Source organism: Misgurnus anguillicaudatus, chromosome 15, assembly GCF_027580225.2.
Source record: "Misgurnus anguillicaudatus chromosome 15, ASM2758022v2, whole genome shotgun sequence".
Classification (NCBI taxonomy): Eukaryota; Metazoa; Chordata; class Actinopteri; order Cypriniformes; family Cobitidae; genus Misgurnus; species Misgurnus anguillicaudatus.
The window spans coordinates 33,261,596-33,276,896 of NC_073351.2; the positions used below are offsets into that span (position 1 = coordinate 33,261,596).

The 15,301-nt window shown below is 40.6% G+C and overlaps 1 protein-coding gene across 1 annotated transcript in view; it reads left to right on the forward strand.

Moving 5' to 3' along the window:
• capn5a (calpain 5a) overlaps nucleotides 1–15,301 on the forward strand; it is a 53,378-nt gene that overhangs the window by 15,982 nt on the left and 22,095 nt on the right. The window contains exons 4-5 of the mRNA XM_055174368.2: nucleotides 1,145–1,353; nucleotides 2,647–2,839. Of these exons, the coding sequence (XP_055030343.2) occupies nucleotides 1,145–1,353; nucleotides 2,647–2,839 (402 nt within the window). The remainder of the gene's footprint in view (nucleotides 1–1,144; nucleotides 1,354–2,646; nucleotides 2,840–15,301) is intronic.

Consider the following 15,301-nt stretch of genomic DNA (forward strand, 5'->3'; position numbering starts at 1 on the left):
TTAACAGTTTTAATGCAGTTTAAAATTGCAGTTTCAAAGGACTCTAAACAATCCTAAACGAGGCATTAGGGTCTTATCTAGCGAAACAATTGTCATTTTTCGCAAGAAAAATAAAAAATACGCACTTTTAAACCACAACTTCTCTTCTTCCTCTGGCTGTGTGACGAGCCAGCGGGACCTCACATAATTGCGTAATAACGTCGAAAGGTCACGTGTTACATATATGAAACGCACATTTGCGGACTATTTTAAACAATAAACTGACACAAGGACATGATTTAATCATTCGACATTCAACAATGTCGGAATGGTCCTCTTTCTCCACACTGGTAAACACTAGGGCGTAGTTCCGCATACGTCATCCGTGACCTCTTGACGTGATGACGTATTACGTGAGGTCGCGCTGGTATGTCACAGGACCGGAGGAAGACGAGAAGTTGTGGTTTAAAAGTGCATATTTTTTATTTTTCTTGCCAAAAATGACAATCGTTTCATTAGATAAGACCCTTTATGCCTCGTTTAGAGTCCTTGGGGCCAGATTTACTAACAGCTTGCACCATCATTTTGTCTTTAAATAATGACGGTCAGGATTTACTAAAGACGTGCAGTGGATAATTAGCACTGGAAAGGTGTGGTCTGCTCCAGTTATTTTTGGGACTGACCTTATTGCATATGCATTTATATGAGTTTTTGGGGGGAGATTATTTAAATGATTCACGCAACGTGATTTACTAATGTTTGCGCATGTGTTATTATTTAACGCCGAAAAAATCATGTCTTTAATTACTTTGCGCTTGAAATGGCTGCAATTGTTTCTGATAAGAGAGACATCAAGAGCCCGTGTGGTACAAGGAAGAGAATTTTTAACATGTTTATTTGGAATGCCTGTGGAACATATTATTAAAAAAAAATTGTTTGCTAAACCAATATTTTAGGAAAGTTGATTGCGTTGGTCATTATAGTTGCGCCCGTGTTATTTAATTTCCGCCTTTTTAGTAAATAACCTGCAGGTATTATCACTCCCCTCTGCATTTTTTTTAATTGCGCTCTCACGCTAATTTGGCCCGTTTAGTAAAGCTGGCCCTTGGACTTCACATGATACTGCTATCAGTTTTGGTTCATTTCTCTCATCTGTGTGTTATAGGTCATCCCAGATTGGAAAGACCAGGAATGGGAAGATCAGAAACCGGAAAACTATGCTGGAATTTTTCACTTTCGGTTCTGGCGTTTCGGAGATTGGGTGGATGTCGTTATCGATGACCGGCTGCCAACTGCTAACGGGGAGCTCATCTACTGTCACTCCAATGATAAAAATGAGTTCTGGAGCGCCCTGGTAGAGAAAGCTTATGCCAAGTAAGTACCACATCCAGACGAAAATATTACACCTAAAAAATTACATATGACCTCCATTAACCTGTTAGACGTCTAGCCAGCCCCCCCCCCCACTCTGGCAAGTGGCATACCCAAAATAAAAAGGCTGTTGCTCATGCATCCTACTGTCTACAAACATAACCAATGTGTCTTTTGAAAGCTTACACTTCAAATTTCACTCTTAGAAATGCAGAACTGTTCTATGGCAGCAGAAATACAGCATTCAAGATTTTTACATTTCTATGGCAAAATAATTAACAAGCCAGTTGTAAATGAGCCTGAAAATATAATTGTTCTAAAACCACAGGTCTTGACAGTCTATTTAAAAAATTTGAAGTTGATACAAGTAAAAATTGGGTTTTTACAAGCTTTTTTGTTAGTGTATGTCTGGGTGTCTTTCCAAAAAAGCCACTTGGAGACTCCAAAGGGACACTTGGTTACCACCTTCTACATTGAGGTCTAACATGCTTATCTGACCATTACCACACATTTTATTCTGATTTAGTATGTGACAGAAGAATATACACTGTTTTTCTGGAAAATACTAACTTTTGGGATGTATATTAAAGAAGATAAAATATCATGAAGATATTTTGCTCCTCAAACAATAACACACTGCATCCGAAATCTCATACTGTGACAGTACTAGATAAGATAAAGTACATACTCATCAACCGTTAAAACAGTAAGTACTATAAAGTATGTATATTGGAAGTGTGAATGAAATCCATCATCACATGACAACACACATCATCATAACAACAGGTGAGCGGTTAACTTGGATGATGTTAAACAAGCGCAATTTAACCACGAGGAACAGCTGTTCCCTACATGTATTTGCATTGGAATTGAGCCGTGTTATTGCTTTCCCACGTTTTTGAATATGACAACGCCTCTCCTTCTTTGTTGGGTGACTCCTCTCTCAAGGGCTCATGGGGAGTAAAGTGACAATTGAATGCCACTCCAAATTCTTTTCGAAAGTAGTGGTTAATCTGGGTACTTTTCAACATACTACTCTCCTCACCTACTACTGTAAAAAGCAGGGAAGTAGATTGTTTCATACGCAGAGAAGGTCTTGTGTTTCTAAAGTCATTAGATGGCTCTAGAAAGCTTGTAATGTTAGTTTTCACTTTTGTTAAAGAGTGTTCAAGAGAGCATGCAGAATTTGATTATGTCTTCAGTATGAGTAATTGATTTTTGAATTATAAAGGGGTGTAAACTGAATCTCTCCTTAGCTCAATGCATGCCTTTTTGACTTGGGCCGTCGTGTTTCAGGATGTCTGGCTGCTATGAGGCTTTGGATGGGGGCAACACGGCCGATGCTCTTGTGGATTTCACTGGAGGTGTGTCGGAGCCCATGGATCTGCTGGAAGGCAAGTTTAGCACAGAGGAAGAGGCGAGGACCCAGCTGTTTGACCGAGTTTTGAAGGTCCATGAAAGAGGAGGTCTGATCAGCTGCTCCATAAGAGTGAGTCTAATTTAGGCCTGGTTTCACAGACAAGGCTTAGCTAAAGTCACGACATGGCCATAGTTAAATTAAGATGTTTAAGCGTCTTTTATAAACATGTCTTAGAAGAGGATGTTGCTGGTGTATATCTTTAAACAAATCTGTGGCACTGGCATATTTTAAAGTGCCCATATTATGACTGCTTTTCCACAAGTTAAATAGGTGTATGAGTTCCATAAAGCATGTTTCAAAAGTTGTTTGCTCGAAATAGCTTGTAGGAAAAGATTGTTACCCATCTCTAGGAGCCTCTGTTTCAGGGCATTTCAGATTGTGCCGTTTTGAGATAGTCATTACATATTTATGAGCTGCTGCCCTTTGATCACGCCCCACTACTAACGTCATGTGCGCGTGCATAGTGATATCGTGAGCAGTACAGACCATACTCTGTTATTATTTTATATATTACAGGGCTCAAAATTAACTTTTTTATTTGGTAGCACTGGTGCTCCCAACTTTAAAGAGTTAGGAGCACCAGCAAAAATTTAGGCGCATCCATCCAAAAATTAAAAAGCACCACAACTACAATGTAAATGTTAATAGATTTATTTTATTAAAAATAAAACACCACCACCGGGCTTTACACATCCTATGGCCAGCATTTAAAAGTTGGTCTTCTATTTTATTTTATTTTTTGCTGCATAAATTCCTAAATTAATACCCAAATGCTGTTGAAATAGTATAGCAGCAATAACTAGATAGAAAAGTTTGAAGACAAACTTTATGTTGGCTTGACAAAGCCTGGCCTAAAAGTTTAAAACAGTTTGAGAGAAACTTAAAACAAATTTAGTTTAGTAGTCTAACTTTCCATAAACATGATTAAACAAAAAGTTAGCATGTTAACATGATTTAACATGAAGTTGGCATGATGCTAACATGAATTAGCATGAAGCTAACATGATGTTAACATGAATTCGCATGAGTTAGCATGATGCTAACATGAAGTAGCATGAAGCTAGCATGATGCTAACAAGAATTAGCATGAAGCTAACATGAATTAGCATGAAGCTAACATGAATTACCATGAAGCTAACATGAATTACCATGAAGTTAGCATGATGCTAACATGAATTAGCATGAAGCTAGCATGATGCTAACATGAATTAGCATGAAGCTAGCATGATAGCATGAAGCTAGCATGATGCTAACACGAATTAGCATGAAGCTAGCATGATGCTAACACAAATTAGCATGAAGCTAGCATGATGCTAACATGAATTAGCATGAAGCTAGCATGATGCTAACATGAATTAGCATGAAGCTAGCATGATGCTTACATGAATTAGCATGAAGTTAGCATGAAGCTAGCATGATGCTAACACGAATTAGCATGAAGCTAGCATGATGCTAACACGAATTAGCATGAAGCTAGCATGATGTTAACACGAATTAGCATGAAGCTAGCATGATGTTAACACGAATTAGCATGAAGCTAGCATGACGCTAACACGAATTAGCATGAAGCTAGCATGATGCTAACACGAATTAGCATGAAGCTAGCATGACGCTAACACGAATTAGCATGAAGCTAGCATGATGCTAACATGGATTAGCATGAAGCTAGCATGAAGCTAGCATGAAGCTAACATGAATTAGCATGAAGCTAGCATGATGCTAACATGAATTAGCATGAAGCTAGCATGATGCTTAAATGAATTAGCAAGTTAGCATAATGCTAACATGAATTAGCATGAAGCTAGCATGATGCTAACATGAATTAGCATGAAGCTAGCATGAAGTTAGCATGATTTAGCATGAAGTTAGCAAGATTTGTTATGAAATTAGCATAAAAGCTAGCATGAAACTAGCATGAAGCTAGTATGACTTAGCATGAAGCTAGCATAAGGCTAACATGACCAAAAGACCCAACCCCCATGCCTCTATGATGTTCGGATACAGAGATATAAGGCTTTGTTTATTATGTTGCTAGGGTGCTCATATTTGGTTGCTAGGGGCGTGGCTTAATACCTCAATAAGAATCCTCAGAGACTGATTGGATGCCTGAGTAAAATGAGCCCACCCCCATGTCTCTGTGACACTCTGCTGCAAAGATATCCATCTGGGCATTTTATAATGGCAGTCTATGGAAGATGTTGCTAGGGTGCCCAAAAATGGTTGCTAGGGGCGTGGCTTAATAGCTATGGGACGATCCTGAGAGACTGATTGGATGCCTGAGTAAAATGAGCCCACCCCCATGTCTCTATGACACTCTAAAGTGAAGATATTCCATCTGGGACGCTTTTATTCCCTTATATGGGCATGTTTCCTGCCCCATTATAAGTCAATGGGGAAATTTGGGTGCCTCTTACACCCCAGGGGTACAGCTTACACCCCAATGTGATGTATGTTCTTACACAGCCTGCCAGCCTCTTCAAATGTGGTAACCCACAAGTTTCTACAAATTTCTCGCTTGCAGCTATGACCTGTCAAAGTTGGTCGTAATGTTAAGTCAATGGAAAATTTGGGGTGTTTGAGCGCCCCGTTTAGGAATTCGGTAGGTCCCATCAGTTAGAAAAGATATAGCATAAATCTACGTACCAGTCTTAAAAGTTTTGTAAAGTTTTGTGGGTGTAGCTTGAAAGCTCTAGGAGGAGTTACTGTTAGAAAAAAGTGTGAACAGAAGAATAATAATAATAACTAGATAGGTACATTTCCTGAAGAAAATGTGAGTGGTGCTTGCCGTGGCAAAATTCTGGGTAACATATATGATTATACTCCAAGCCAAAAGTAAAACGAGCCAACTCCTGTGTCTCTACGATGTTCTGATGCGGAGATATAAGGCTTTGTTTACTCTGTTGCTAGGGTACCGTATTTGGTTGCTAGGGGGAAATGTGCCATCCACTAGTGATAACCCTCCGAGTCACGAGTCAAACGGTCCAACCCCCGTGTCTCTACGATGTTCTGATGCGGAGATATAAGGCTTTGTTTACTCTGTTGCTAGGGTACTGTATTTGGTTGCTAGGGAAAAAAATGGCACCCACTAGTGATTACCCTCCGAGTCACGAGTCAAAAGGTCCAACCCCCGTGTCTCTACGATGTTCTGATGCGGAGATATAAGGCTTTGTTTAGTCTGTTGCTAGGGTACTGTATTTGGTTGCTAGGGAAAAAAAATGGCATCCACTAGTGATTAACCTCCAAGTCACGAGTCAAACGGTCCAACCCCCGTGTCTCTACGATGTTCTGATGCGGAGATATAAGTCTTTGTTTATTCGGTTGCTAGGGTTCTCAAATTTGGTTGCTAGGGGCGTGGCTTGGGAGTGGCCATTGATGTGCCCAATTGTTACACCCCTAGTCACAAGTAAAACGGTCCAACCCCCGTGTCTCTACGATTTTCTGATGCCGAGATATAACTGTTTGAATTTTATGTTGCTAGGGTGCTCAAAAGTGGTTGCTAGGGGCGTGGCTTAGTAAGTATTCAAGGATCCTGAGAGAGTGATTGGATGCCTGAGTAAAATGAGCCCACCCCCATGTCTCTGTGACACTGTGGTGTAAAGATATCCATCTAGACATTTTATAATGGCAGTCTATGGGATAGGTTGCTAGGGTGCCCAAAATGGTTGCTAGGGTAACCTTACACCCCATTGTGGGGTACGTCCTGAAAGAGTCTAGCACCCTCTTCAAATGTTGTGACCCACATGTTTCTACGAAATCCTCGCTCGGACCTATGACCCGTCAAAGTTTTTCGCAATGTTAAGTCTATGGGATTTTCGCCCATTGACTTTTCATTGGGCATTTTTGGGCACCTCTTACACCCCAGGGGTACAACTTACCCCCTATTGTGATCCATGTTCTTACAGAGCCTACCACCCTCTTCAAATGTTGTAACCCACATGTTTCTACAAAATCCTCGAGCGGAGCTATGACTCGTCAAAGTTGGGCGCAATGTTAAGTCAATGGGATTTTTCGGGTGGTTTTTCGCCCCCCTTTCGGAAATCCTGCACCCGATTGCTTATAAAAGTCATAGCACACCTCTCCTCAATAAACCAGTCGATTTGAGCCCGCTTTCATGGGACTACGGCAAAGCGTGCGGGACGAGTTACGCGCCGAAAAAACGTGCAGACATAAGAATAAGATATAATAATAATAACTAGATAGGTACATTTCCTGAAGAAAATGTGAAGTGGTGCTTGCCGTGGCAAAATTCTGGGGGCAATGTATGATTATACTCCGAGTCACGAGTCAAACGGTCCAACCCCCGTGTCTCTACGATGTTCTGATGTGGAGATATAAGGCTTTGTTTATTGAAGGTAGTATGATTAGCATGATTAGCATGAAGCTAGCATAAAGCGAACATCATTAGCATGAAGCTAACATGATGTTAATATGATTAGCATGAAGTTAGCATGATGTTAACATGATTATCAGGAAGTTGGCATGATGATAGCATGATTAGCATGAAGTTAGCATGAAGTTAGCATGAAGCTAGCATGATGTTAACATGAGTAGCATGAAGCTAGCATGAAGCTAACATGATTAGCATGAAGTTAGCATGAAGCTAGCATTAAGCTAGCATGATTAGCATGAAGCTAGCATGATTAGCATGAAGCTAGCATGATTAGCATGATGTTAGCATGATGTTAACATGATTAGAATGAAGCTAGCATGAAGCTAACATGATTAGCATAAAGTTAGCATGATTAGCATGAAGTTAGCATGAAGCTAGCATGAGGCTAGCATGATTAGCATGAAGCTAGCATGAAGCTAACATGATTAGCATGAAGTTAGCATGATGTTAGCATGATTATCAGGAAGTTGGCATGATGTTAGCATGATTAGCATGAAGTTAGCATGAAGCTAGCATGATGTTAACATGATTAGCATGAAGCTAGCATGAAGCTAACATGATTACCATGAAGCTAGCATTAAGCTAGCATGATTAGCATGAAGCTAGCAGGAAGCTAGCATGATTAGCATGAAGCTAGCATGATTAGCATGATGTTAGCATGATTAGCATGATGTTAGCATGATTAGCATGAAGTTAGCATGAAGCTAGCATGAAGCTAGCATGATTAGCATGAAGCTAGCATGAAGCTAACATGATTAGCATGAAGTTAGCATGATTAGCATGAAGCTAGCATGATGTTAGCATGATGTTAGCATGATTAACATGATGTTAGCATTAAGCTAACATGAAGCTAGCATGAAGCTAGCATGATTAGCATGAAGCTAGCATGAAGCTAACATGATTAGCATGAGGCTAGCATGATTAGCATCAAGCTAGCATGATGTTAGCATGATTAGCATGAAGTTAGCATGATGTTAGAATGATTAGCATAAAGATAGCATGATGTTAGCATGATTAGCATGAAGCTAGCATGATGTTAGCATGATTAGCAAGAAGTTAACATGAAGTTAGCATGAAGCTAGCATGATTTAACGTGAAGTTAGCAAGATTTATTATGAAATTAGCATTAAGCTAGCATGAAACTAGCATGAAGCTAGTATGACTTAGCATTAAGCTAGCATGAAGCTAACATGACCCAAAGACCCAACCCCCATGTCTCTATGATGTTCGGATCCAGAGATATAAGGCTTTGTTTATTATGTTGCTAGGGTGCTCTTATTTGGTTGTTAGGGGCGTGGCTTGGGAGTGGCCAATAATGTGGCCAGTTATTACACTCTGAGTCACAAGTAAAATGGTCCAACCCCCGTGTCTCTACGATGTTCTGATGCGAAGATATAAGGCTTTGTTTATTGGGTTGCTAGGGTGCTCATATTTGGTTGCTAGGGGCGTGGCTTGGGAGTGGCCAATGATGTGGCCAGTGATTACATTCCGAGTCACAAGTAAAACGGTCCAACCCCCGTGTCTCTACGATGTTCTGATGCCGAGATATAACTGTTTCAATGTTATGTTGCTAGGGTGCTCAAAAGTGGTTGCTAGGGGCGTGGCTTAATACCTCAATAAGGATCCTGAGAGACTGATTGGATGTCTGGGTAAAATGAGCCCACCCCCAAGTCTCTATGACACTGTGCTGCAAAGATATCCATCCTGGCATTTTATAATGGCAGTCTATGGGAGATGTTGCTAGGGTGCCCAAAATTGTTGCTAGGGGCGTGGCTTAATAACTCTGGGAGGATCCTGAGAGACTGATTGGATGCCCAAGTAAAATGAGCCCACCCACGTATCTCTACGACACTGTAAAGCAAAGATATCCCATCTGGAACGGTTTTATTCCCTTATATGGGCGTGTTTCCTGGCCCATTATAAGTCAATGGGGCACTTTTGGGCACCTCTTACACCCCAGGGGTACAACTTACACCCCATTGTGATCCATGTTCTTACAGAGCCTACCACCCTCTTCAAATGTTGTAACCCACAAGTTTCTACAAAATTCTCGAGCGGAGCTATGACCCGTCAAAGTTGGGCGCAATGTTAAGTCAATGGGATTTTTCGGGTGGTTTTTCGCCCCCCTTTCGGAAATCCTGCACCCGATCGCTTATAAAAGTCATAGCACACCTCTCCTCAATAAGCCGGTCGATTTGAGCCCTATTTCATGGGTCTACGACAAAGCGTGCGGGACGAGTTACGCGCCGAAAAAAGTGTCCAGAAAAAGAAGAATAATAATAATTATAATAATAAGTATGCAAGATAATAATAGTGATGCCTTGCATAAATGCAAGCACCACTAACTAGATATTAAAGTTTGAAGACAAACTTTATGTTGGCTTGAAAAAGCGTAGCTTGAACGTTTAAAACGGTTTGACATAAGTTTAGTTTAGTAAACTATCTGGCTGTTAGAATGTTTAAGTATGAAGGTAGCATGATTAGCATGAAGTTAGCCTGATGTTAGCATGATTAGCATGAAGCTAGCATGATGCTAGCATGATTAGCATGAAGCTAGCATGATGCTAGCATGATTAGCATGAAGCTAGCATGATGCTAGCATGATTAGCATGAAGCTAGCATGATGCTAGCATGATTAGCATGAAGCTAGCATGATGCTAGCATGATTAGCATGAAGCTAGCATGATATTAGCATGATTAACATGAAGCTAGCATGATGCTAACATGATTAGCATGAAGATAGCATGATGCTAGCATGATTAGCATGAAGATAGCATGATGCTAGCATGATTAGCATGAAGCTAGCATGATGCTAGCATGATTAGCATGAAGATAGCATGATGTTAGCATGATTAGCATGAAGCTAGCATGATGCTAGCATGATTAGCATGAAGCTAGCATGATGCTAGCATGATTAGCATGAAGCTAGCATGATGCTAGCATGATTAGCATGAAGCTAGCATGATGCTAGCATGATTAGCATGAAGCTAGCATGATCTTAGCATGATTAGCATGAAGCTAGCATGATGCTAACATGATTAGCATGAAGCTAGCATGATGCTACCATGATTAGCATGAAGCTAGCATGATGCTAGCATGATTAGCATGATGCTAGCATGATTAGCATGAAGCTAGCATGATGCTAGCATGATTAGCATGAAGCTAGCATGATGTTAGCATGAAACTAGCATGATTCTAGCATGATTAGCATGAAGCTAGCATGATTAGCATGAAGCTAGCATGATTCTAGCATGATTAGCATGAAGCTAGCATGATGCTAGCATGATTAGCATGAAGCTAGCATGATTTTAGCATGATTAGCATGAAGCTAGCATGATGCTAGCATGATTAGCATGAAGCTAGCATGATGCTAGCATGATTAGCATGAAGCTAGCATGATGCTAGCATGATTAGCATGAAGCTAGCATGATGCTAGCATGATTAGCATGAAGCTAGCATGATGCTAGCATGATTAGCATGAATCTAGCATGATGCTAGAATGATTAACATGATGTTAGCATGATTAGCATGAAGCTAGCATGATGTTAGCATGATTAGCATGAAGCTAGCATGATGTTAATATGATTAGCATGAAGCTAGCATGATGTTAGCATGAAACTAGCTTGATTCTAGCATGATTAGCATGAAGCTAGCATGATTAGCATGAAGCTAGCATGATTCTAGCATGATTAGCATGAAGCTAGCATGATGCTAGCATGATTAGCATGAAGCTAGCATGAGGCTACCATGATTAACATGCAGTAAGCATAAGGTTAGCATGATTAGCATGAAGCTAGCATAATTTAACGTAAAGCTAGCATGATTAGCATGATGCTAACATGATTAGCATGACGCTAGCACTATTTAGCGTGCAGCTAACAAGATTTAACATGAAGTTAGCATGATTTAGCATGAAGTTAGCAAGATTTATTATGAAATTAGCATAAAGCTAGCATTAAACTAGCATGAAGCTAGTATGACTTAGCATGGAGCTAGCATGAAGCTAACATGACCCAAAGACCCAACCCCCATGCCTCTATGATGTTCAGACCAAGAGATATAAGGCTTTGTTTATTATGTTGCTAGGGTGCTCAAATTTGGTTGCTAGGGGCGTGGCTTAATGCCTCAATAAGAATCCTATTAAGACTGATTGGATGCCTGAGTAAAATGAGCCCACCCCTATGTCTCTATGACACTCTGGTGTAAAGATATCCATCTGGGCTTTTTATAATGGTAGTCTATGGGAGATGTTGCTAGGGTACCCAAAATTGTTGCTAGGGGCGTGGCTAAATAGCTTTGGGGCGATCCTAAGAGACTGATTGGATGACTGAGTAAAATGAGCCCACCCCCATGTCTCTACGACACTCTAAAGTAAAGATATTCCATCTGGGACGCGTTTATTCCCTTATATGGGCATGTTTCCTGCCCCATTATAAGTCAATGGGAAATTTTGGGGGCCTCTTACACCCCAGGGGTACAGCTTACACCCCATTGTGATGTATGTTCTTACAGAGCCTGTCAGCCACCTTAAATGTGGTAAGCCACAAGTTTCTACAAGTTTCTCACTCGCAGCTATGACCCGTCAAAGTTTGTCTCAATGTTAAGTCAATGGAAATTTTGGGGTGTTCGAGCCCCCCGTTTAGGAATTCGGAAGGTCCCATCAGTCTGAAAGGATATAGCACACTAAGTCAGACCAGTCTGAAGGTCCGTGGAAAATTTGGTGCATGTAGCTTGAAAGCTCTAGGACGAGTTAGTGTTTAAAATTTAGTCTCAGAAGAAAGCGGAATAATAATAATAACTAGATAGGTACATTTCCTGAAGAAAATGTGAAGTGGTGCTTGCCGTGGCAAAATTCTGGGGGCAATGTATGATTATACTCCGAGTCACGAGTCAAACGGTCCAACCCCCGTGTCTCTACGATGTTCTGATGTGGAGATATAAGGCTTTGTTTATTGAAGGTAGTATGATTAGCATGATGTTAGCATAATTAACGTGAAGGTAGTATGATGTTAACATGATTAGCATGAAGCTAGCATAAAGCGAACATCATTAGCATGAAGCTAACATGATGTTAATATGATTAGCATGAAGTTAGCATGATGTTAGCATGATTATCAGGAAGTTGGCATGATGATAGCATGATTAGCATGAAGTTAGCATGAAGTTAGCATGAAGCTAGCATGATGTTAACATGAGTAGCATGAAGCTAGCATGAAGCTAACATGATTAGCATGAAGTTAGCATGAAGCTAGCATTAAGCTAGCATGATTAGCATGAAGCTAGCATGATTAGCATGAAGCTAGCATGATTAGCATGATGTTAGCATGATTAGCATGATGTTAGCATGATTAGCATGAAGTTAGCATGAAGCTAGCATGATGTTAACATGATTAGCATGAAGCTAGCATGAAGCTAACATGATTAGCATAAATTTAGCATGATTAGCATGAAGCTAGCATGATGTTAGCATGATGTTAGCATGATTAGCATGAAGTTAGCATGAAGCTAGCATGAAGTTAGCATGAAGCTAGCATGAGGCTAGCATGATTAGCATGAAGCTAGCATGAAGCTAACATGATTAGCATGAAGTTAGCATGATGTTAGCATGATTATCAGGAAGTTGGCATGATGTTAGCATGATTACCATGAAGCTAGCATTAAGCTAGCATGATTAGCATGAAGCTAGCATGAAGCTAGCATGATTAGCATGAAGCTAGCATGATTAGCATGATGTTAGCATGATTAGCATGAAGCTAGCATGAAGCTAACATGATTAGCATGAAGTTAGCATGATTAGCATGAAGCTAGCATGATGTTAGCATGATGTTAGCATGATTAACATGATGTTAGCATGAAGCTAGCATGATTAGCATGAAGCTTGCATGAAGCTAACATGATTAGCATGAGGCTAGCATGATTAGCATCAAGCTAGCATGATGTTAGCATGATTAGCATGAAGTTAGCATGATGTTAGAATGATTAGCATAAAGATAGCATGATGTTAGCATGATTAGCATGAAGCTAGCATGATGTTAGCATGATTAGCAAGAAGTTAACATGAAGTTAGCATGAAGCTAGCATGATTTAACGTGAAGTTAGCAAGATTTATTATGAAATTAGCATTAAGCTAGCATGAAACTAGCATGAAGCTAGTATGACTTAGCATTAAGCTAGCATGAAGCTAACATGACCCAAAGACCCAACCCCCATGTCTCTATGATGTTCGGATCCAGAGATATAAGGCTTTGTTTATTATGTTGCTAGGGTGCTCTTATTTGGTTGTTAGGGGCGTGGCTTGGGAGTGGCCAATAATGTGGCCAGTTATTACACTCTGAGTCACAAGTAAAATGGTCCAACCCCCGTGTCTCTACGATGTTCTGATGCGAAGATATAAGGCTTTGTTTATTGGGTTGCTAGGGTGCTCATATTTGGTTGCTAGGGGCGTGGCTTGGGAGTGGCCAATGATGTGGCCAGTGATTACATTCCGAGTCACAAGTAAAACGGTCCAACCCCCGTGTCTCTACGATGTTCTGATGCCGAGATATAACTGTTTCAATGTTATGTTGCTAGGGTGCTCAAAAGTGGTTGCTAGGGGCGTGGCTTAATACCTCAATAAGGATCCTGAGAGACTGATTGGATGTCTGGGTAAAATGAGCCCACCCCCAAGTCTCTATGACACTGTGCTGCAAAGATATCCATCCTGGCATTTTATAATGGCAGTCTATGGGAGATGTTGCTAGGGTGCCCAAAATTGTTGCTAGGGGCGTGGCTTAATAACTCTGGGAGGATCCTGAGAGACTGATTGGATGCCCAAGTAAAATGAGCCCACCCACGTATCTCTACGACACTGTAAAGCAAAGATATCCCATCTGGAACGGTTTTATTCCCTTATATGGGCGTGTTTCCTGGCCCATTATAAGTCAATGGGGCACTTTTGGGCACCTCTTACACCCCAGGGGTACAATTTACACCCCATTGTGATCCATGTTCTTACAGAGCCTACCACCCTCTTCAAATGTTGTAACCCACATGTTTCTACAAAATTCTCGAGCGGAGCTATGACCCGTCAAAGTTGGGCGCAATGTTAAGTCAATGGGATTTTTCGGGTGGTTTTTCGCCCCCCTTTCGGAAATCCTGCACCCGATCGCTTATAAAAGTCATAGCACACCTCTCCTCAATAAACCGGTCAATTTGAGCCCTCTTTCGTGTGTCTACGACAAACCGCGCGGGACGAGTTACGCGCCGAAAAAACGTGCAGACATAAGAATAAGATATAATAATAATAATAATAAGTATGAGGAATAATAATAGTGATGCCTTGCATAAATGCAAGCACCACTAACTAGATATTAAAGTTTGAAGACAAACTTTATGTTGGCTTGAAAAAGCGTAGCTTGAACGTTTAAAACGGTTTGACAGAAGTTTAGTTTAGTAGGCTATCTGGCTGTTAGAATGTTTAAGTATGAAGGTAGCATGATTAGCATGAAGTTAGCCTGATGTTAGCATGATTAGCATGAAGCTAACATGATGCTAGCATGATTAACATGAAGCTAGCATGATGCTAGCATGATTAGCATGAAGCTAGCATGATGCTAGCATGATTAGCATGAAGCTAGCATGATGTTAGCATGATTAGCATGAAGCTAGCATGATGCTAGCATGATTAGCATGAAGCTAGCATGATGCTAGCATGATTAGCATGAAGCTAGCATGATGTTACCATGATTAGCATGAAGCTAGCATGATGCTAGCATGATTAGCATGAAGCTAGCATGATGCTAGCATGATTAGCATGATGCTAGCATGATTAGCATGAAGCTAGCATGATTAGCATGAAGCTAGCATGATGTTAGCATGAAGCTAGCATGATGCTAGCATGATTAGCATTAAGCTAACATGATGTTAGCATGATTAGCATGAAGCTAGCATGATGCTAGCATCATTAGCATGAAGCTAGCATGATGCTAGCATGATTAGCATGAAGCTAGCATGATGCTAGCATGATTAGCATGAAGCTAGCATGATTAGCATGAAGCTAGCATGATGCTAGCACGATTAACATGAAGCTAGCATGATGTTAGCACGATTAGCATAAAGCTAGCATGATGCTAGCATGATTAGCATGAAGCTAGCATGATGCT